This window comes from Primulina tabacum, chromosome 10, assembly GCF_025594145.1.
Source record: "Primulina tabacum isolate GXHZ01 chromosome 10, ASM2559414v2, whole genome shotgun sequence".
Lineage (NCBI taxonomy): Eukaryota > Viridiplantae > Streptophyta > Magnoliopsida > Lamiales > Gesneriaceae > Primulina > Primulina tabacum.
In genome coordinates this window covers 34,385,942-34,393,014 of record NC_134559.1, presented here as the reverse complement: position 1 = coordinate 34,393,014, position 7,073 = coordinate 34,385,942, and the positions used below count along the sequence as shown (strand labels likewise).

Below are 7,073 nucleotides of genomic sequence, written 5' to 3'. Positions count from 1 at the left end.
AGAGTAGATAACGTCGAGTCTAATGGACTTGACACCCAAAAAATTAGCGAACGTCTCTGAGATAAAAGAGTGAGTGGCCCCGGAATATGACAAGGCCTTCGTGGCTACTCTCTTTATGAAGATATTTCTTGAGGGACATTAGCACAACACATAAATTTTATAACACAAAATACTAATCTTAATCTCATGCATAGTTGGAAATCTCTATCAAAAGTCTCCAAAATACGAAACAACATACTATTATTCCCAAGTAAAATTTGAATCAATACAGTGCTGAATTAAATAGGTTTCCAGTCAGTAGAGTGGTGTAAGGGTTCGCCTCCTCGGCATGCATGGCGAAAACTCTCCCCTGGGTCGGCTGCCTCCACCGCAGGCAGTCCTTCAGCATGTGATCAGTGGCTCCACAATCGAAGCCCGAACCCCATAAACACTTTCCCATATGATGACGGTTGCATTTCGGGCACATTGGATATTTACCAGGCTTCTAAGGAGCCTTCTTTTGTGGAATAGGACATTTGCCTTTCCGCAGTCCCTGAAATGGCCTCTTTCCTTGCTGTCCCTGGAAAGGTCTCTTGAACTGCTGTTGCTGTGAGTGATGCTGCTGGGGTGCCTGATAAGGCCTCTTGCCCTGCCTGTCATTCTCAATATCTTTCTGGTCCTGCTCTGCCGCCAAGGCTCTCGACACGGCAATAGCATAAGTGGTAGGACAAGCAACTCTAACATCACGGCGCAAGATCGGTCGTAATCCATCATTGAAACACATAAGCTTCTCCCGAGTATCATTCGCAATTAGGGGCACGAAGTTTCACCCACTCTCAAACCTCTTTACGAACTCTGCTACGATGTTGTCTCCCTGTCGCAAAGTCATAAACTCCCTGGTCAGGCGGGAGCGTACTTCTTCAGTGAAGTTGAAACAACCCACTCCCCATGACATTTAAATTACATGGATAACATATGCGGAAGCATTTCATTAAAAAGAGGAGAAACTAATAGCATTTCCATACCAAAAATTTTTCAAACTAACAACATTACAATCACAAAATATTACAACCAAATAGTTTTAAAGTCTTCCCCCAAAATAAGATTCATTTGATACAAGATGTAGGATACATATAATTCTTACTATACATCACTGAAAATCAATGTACATTCAAAAGTTTTTCCCCTTTTTCTATGCATATGACTTCTTCTTCTTGGGACAATCCCTTTTTAATCTTTCTTATCACCTGCATGACATGACATAACTGGAATGAGATAAAACTCAGTAAGTAGAACACTATACATAGCAATTACATATAGATAACTTTGGCTTAAAACGTGGCTATAGCAATGGCAATGAAATTAGAGCGATACTATCTTCAATGAACATTACATAATCAAGAAAATATGGATAGTGTCTCATGGCATGAGTGAAAGGAAAGGAAATGATAGTCTGTGACCAGTGACCTGTGATAAGTATCTCTTTGAAATAAATATAAAAAATGTGAGAGATACTCTATAATCATGTGATTGGCCAACGAAATGCATGAATTTCTATCATTCCTTGGTTTAATCAAAGGAAATCTCATTGAGGCATTTATACAAACACTTGGTAGGCACAATGATGTATTAGCTCCTTGATCAATGAATTCAATGAAATCCTTGAACAATGAATATTTACCAATATACATATCAATCATATGCCAATGGAAGGAGCTAATTAACAATAACATGGCTTGATACATATAAAAATAATGTGAGCACTTGAGAGGAAGCTTCTACTTACTACCACAAGCACAATGGTTGCTAATGTAACCTTGATTGAATTCCTTAGAGAAGCTTAAAACCTTAGTAGAGGGACTCAAGAACTTCACTTAAATACTTGATTTGATGTAAAGAAATATTGGAGAGAAACTTTGAGAAAGAAAAGCAAGAACCGATTGGAGAAGGAAAAGAATGGAAGGAAATAGGTAGAAACATCTATACTCATCCATAAATAAGCCTTCCAATACGCCAAAAACGTGTTTTCTATGCCATAGACACGGACCCCGTGCCCCCCTTCGTGTATAGGTCCGTGTACACACTGGAAATCACACATTTTTCTTGGCAAGACCCGGACCCCGTGTAGGGGTCCGTGTATGGGTCCGTGTACCCACTGTCAAGGGCCAAAACTGCATTTTTTCTTCCGAATTAGCCAAAGTGGTAAACATAAAAGTTGTAGCCCTATGTCTTTTCTTGCATCTCAAATTAGCCTCATGTCATTTGCAGGTCTGAGTAAAAGGTTATTCTCATTCTCCCAACGTGTCAGGGCAGGAACAATGATACACACGACACACTTCGGGCCACTTTTGGCTCTTCTTCCCTAATGATTTGAACAAAACTCAAAACATGAAAGTTATAGCCTTATATCTTATCTTTCTATTGGAAGTGGCCTCACATCAATTGGATTAATATACAAAACATTATACTAAAAGCCACAACTACTGCCATATTTGTCATACCGTTGCTGCACTTCCATTTTCAATTTGGCTCAAGATCAACTTTCTATTCTACCCATTCATTTCCATAATCATCACCAACTATGAACATAATACCAAAAAAATAGCCATAAACCATGATCATATAATAACCATTCCAATAAACATATCCATAACCAGTAACCATTCAACATAATCTCAATCGGTAAAGCATAAAACATGATCATAACAATAATAAACCATAATGATTAACATGATAAAAGGTTGGGCTATTACAATCTCCCCTCCTTATAAAAATTTCGTCCCCGAAATTTGCTTACCATTGAATAAAATGGGATAACGATGTTTCATTTTTTCCTCCGGTTCCCAAGTCGCCTCTTCAATCATATGATTCCGCCATAGAACTTTTACAATATCAATCTCTTTGTTTCTTAATACTTTTACCTTGCGATCAAAAATTTGAACCGGTACTTCTTTGTAGCTTAGGTTAGGTAAAAGATCTAATTATTCATGTTGAAGAACATGAGATGGATTGGGAAGATATTTGCGTAGCATAGACACATGAAGGACATTGTGAATTCGATCCAAGTTTGGTGGCAATGCAAGACGATAAGCTTGGTCTCCAATCTTGTCGAGAATTTCAAACGGCACAATGTATAGAGGACTTAACTTACCTTTCTTGCCAAACCGCATCACTCCCTTAAAATGAGCTATTTTAATAAAAACATGATCACCTACCTTGATTGTCAAAGGTCGTCGACGAACATCGGCATAACTCTTTTGTCTAGATTGAGCAGTCTTCATTCTTTCTTGGATCAATGCCACAACATCTGCTGTTTGTTGAACCAATTCTGGGCCCAACATCTTCCTTTCACCTACTTCTTCCCAATATAAAAGAGATCGGCAATTTTTTCTGTACAGAGCTTCATAAAGTGCCATTCCAATTGAAGTCTTGTAGCTATTGTTATACGTAAATTCCACTAAAGGCAATTTAAAATCCCAACTTCCCCGGAAATCAATTGTGCAAGCTCGTAACATATCTTCAAGAATTTAAATTACCCTTTCAGACTGCCCGTCGCTTTGAGGATGATATGATGTGCTAAAGGCCAACATGGTGCCCAAGGCTCTGTGCAAACTCTTCCAGAATTTAGAATTAAACCTCGGGTCACGATCAAATACAATTGACACATGGATTCCATGAAGTCTTACAATCTCAGATACATAGACCTCAGCATACTGGTTCATTGTAAATGTTGTCTTGACCCGGAGAAAATGAGCCGACTTGGTTAACCTGACAACAATCACCCATATGGAGTTGTAACCCTTTGGTGTTCTTGAAAGTCCCGTTAAAAAGTCCATGGTGATGTGTTCCCACTTCCATTGAGGTATTGGAAGAGATAACAAAGTCCCAGTAGGTCTTTGATGCTCAATCTTAACCTGCTGACAGGTTAGACATTCAGAAATAATTAACATGATATCTTTCTTCATATCTGGCCACCAATAAAGGCGTCGAAGATCTTGATACATTTTGGTACGATCAGGATGAACTGAATATGGCGTTGTATGAGCTTCAATAAGAATATCCTTTCGAATATCGTCACTCATAGGAACACATATCCTACCTCGAAAGGTCAACAACCCATCACGGTTCAAACCAAACTCAGAAACTCCTGTCACTCTTATTCTTCAACACCAATAACTGAATATTTAATTTTTGTTCCCTTAAAATTCGATCGATCAAAGTAGAGCGAAGAACTAATGCAGATAATTGACTTATTGTACCTGGAGATACCAGAGTTATTTCATTCCTTTGCGAATCAAGTGACAACGGTTTCTGAATCATGGAACCCAATAAATAATTGGATTTACGACTTAAAGCATCCACAACCGCATTAGCTTTTCCGGGATGATAGCTAATGGTGCAATCATAGTCTTTTACTAATTCCAACCACCTATGCTGCATCATATTCAATTCTTTCTGCGAAAATAAATAACTCAAACTTTTATGATCTGTAAAAATTTAATATTTCTCACCGTATAAATAGTGCCGCCAAATCTTTAATGCAAATACCACAGCCGCAAACTCCAAATCATGTGTGGGATAATTCTTCTCGTATTCTTTTAGCTGTCGAGAAGCATAAGCAATCACTTTCCCACGTTGCATCAACACAGCACCTAACCCCTGCTTTGAAGCATCTGTATATACAGCAAAATCCTCAGTACCACGAGGAAGTACTAATACAAGGGCAGAAGTCAACTTATCTTTCAATGTTTGAAATGCTTGTTGGCATTCTATGGTCCATTCAAACTCGATAGTCTTTCGCGTCAAACTCGTCAATGGCAATGCATTCTTCGAAAAATCCGCTATGAATCTTCTGTAATACCCTGCCAAACCAAGAAAACTCCGTAGCTCTGAAACTGTCTTTGGAATGGATCATTGCTTAATAGATTCAATCTTGGATGGATCGAATGTTATTCCTTCTTTTGATACGATATGGCCCAAAAACGCCACTTGCTCTAACCAAAACTCATATTTCATTAATTTCGAATATAATTGATTCTCCCTCAATGTCTGTAACACAATCCTTAAATGCTCACTGTGAAGTTATCGTGTCTTAGAATAAATCAAAATGTCATCAATAAATATAATCACAAAAGCATCAAAATACGGCTTAAAGACACGATTCATCAAATCCATAAACACTGAAGGAGCATTAGTTAGTCCAAACGACATCACCAAAAATTCACAATGGCCATACCTCGTTCTAAAAACAGTCTTGGGTATGTCCTCAGTTTTTACTTTCAATTGATGATATCCGGATCGAAGATCGATTTTCAAAAACATGGTGGCCCCTTGCAATTGATCAAAAAGATCGTCGATTCGAGGTAAAGGATACTTGTTTTTAATAGTTACCTTGTTGAGTTCGCGATAATCAATACATAACCTCAACTATCCATCTTTCTTTTTCACGAACAAAACCGGAGCTCCACATGGCGAGGAACTAGGACGGATGAAACCTTTATCTAATAACTCCTGCAATTGATTCTTCAATTCCTTCATCTCACTTGGAGCCATTCTGTACGGAGCTTTTAAAATTGGGGCTGTACCTGGACTCAATTCAATAACAAGCTCTACCTCTCGATCAGGAGGTAACCTAGGCACATCATCAGCAAATACGTCAGGATATTCCTGAACCACTTCAATATTCTGTAATTTCACATTACTGTCCCTAATCACATCCTATACTAAGGCCATAAAACTAATACATCCCTTATTCAAACATTTAATAGCTTGCAAGCACGAAATAATGGGAATACTTATCGATGAGCCTAGACCAACAATTTCATTATTCTCATGGTCATCAATCAAAAACTTCATGGTCTTTTCCACACAATCAATTACTGCACGATAAGCAGATAACCAGTCCATACCCAATATAACATCAAAAGCAGCCATCGAAATCACAATAAAGTCAGCATACAACAATCTCGAACCTATCTGTACCGGACATGCTGTAAGGATACTAGTATGACAAATCTCATCATCAGAGGGCAACATAATATTAAACTGTAACGACATGACAGTAGGTTCGCGAGATAAAGAATGCATAAATACTTCAGACATAAAGGAATGAGTCGCACCAATATCAATCAACGTAAGTGCTTCCTTGCAAGATATTAGAATATTACCTGATATGATTGAAGAATCAGGATTGACACCTTCTTTTGTCATTGTAAAGATTCTACCCTGAACCTTTCCTTTGTCAGAGGAGAGAGGACACTTCTGTGCGGTATGCCCCATTTCCTTGCATCGATAACGTCGAACGCTTTCAACCAAACACTCACCCTTGTGTGGCTTGCCACACTTAGGACATAACGGTCGCTCCGTATCTGAAGAAGGCGCAGAAGGTTTATTGTGTTTCTCTATCTTGCCTTTTGCCTTATAGCCACATAGAACATTAGCACTTGTTCCTTGCCCTCTCGCTTGAAAAGCTTGCCTTCTTAACTTCCGCTCCTTTTCAATCTCTTGTTCATAGTGATCGGCAAGTAAGGCTCGCTCAACTATGTCTTGATAAGTGATCGCTTTTGCCATGTGAACATCCCATTTAATTTCCGGTTTCAACCCACGACGGAAATGTTTCTCCTTTGTCTTTATCATTTTCAGCAATAAACAGGACAAAAACACAGTCTTCTTCAAATTTCAATGTATACTCAGCAACAGACAAGGAATCTTGTCTCAACTCAAGAAATTCTTTAAACTTTTTAGCTTTAACTTCTTCCCATTTTAACTCGCAAACATTGACAGTCACTTTAGTAGCTTCCCACCAGATGCGAGCAGCTTTCAATAGCATAAACACAGTACAGCTCACTCTATCTCGATCAGTGAACTTCAGGTAATCAAATATAGCCTCCAATGATTTGACCCATTCAAGAGCTACAAGTGGATCGGGACCGCCGATAAATTCAGGAGGGTTCATTCGCCTGAATAATTCATAAGAACCACCTTCGATGTTTTCCAATCTACTCTGTCCTCTTTCTTGACCACGGCCTTGATTTGGATGGTGGATACTCAGTAGCTGTTGAATTTGTTCACCATGTACCTTCGCTTGTTCTTTC

General features: G+C 38.7%; 1 protein-coding gene across 1 annotated transcript; it reads right to left on the bottom strand.

Moving 5' to 3' along the window:
- Positions 1-484: 484 nt before the first annotated feature.
- On the bottom strand, positions 485-6,549 carry LOC142505053 (uncharacterized). Its single transcript, XM_075617877.1, has 7 exons — positions 5,797-6,549; positions 5,475-5,697; positions 4,528-4,841; positions 4,249-4,434; positions 3,516-3,893; positions 1,149-1,226; positions 485-766 (listed from the first exon to the last, which is right to left on the bottom strand). The coding sequence occupies exons 1-7, from the start codon at positions 6,547-6,549 to the stop codon at positions 485-487; spliced, it is 2,214 nt and encodes a 737-aa protein (XP_075473992.1).
- Positions 6,550-7,073: the final 524 nt, after the last annotated feature.

Coding starts and splice junctions, on each gene's coding strand:
- LOC142505053 (XM_075617877.1), bottom strand. CDS start 6,549: ATGGCAAAAGCGATCACTTATCAAGACATAGTTGAGCGAGCCTTACTT. Junction 4,842..5,474: donor GCAGGAGTTATTAGATAAAG/GTTTCATCCGTC, acceptor TTGGTTTGGCAG/GGTATTACAGAAGATTCATA. Junction 3,894..4,248: donor AAAGGAATGAAATAACTCTG/GTATCTCCAGGT, acceptor ACCTGTCAGCAG/GTTAAGATTGAGCATCAAAG.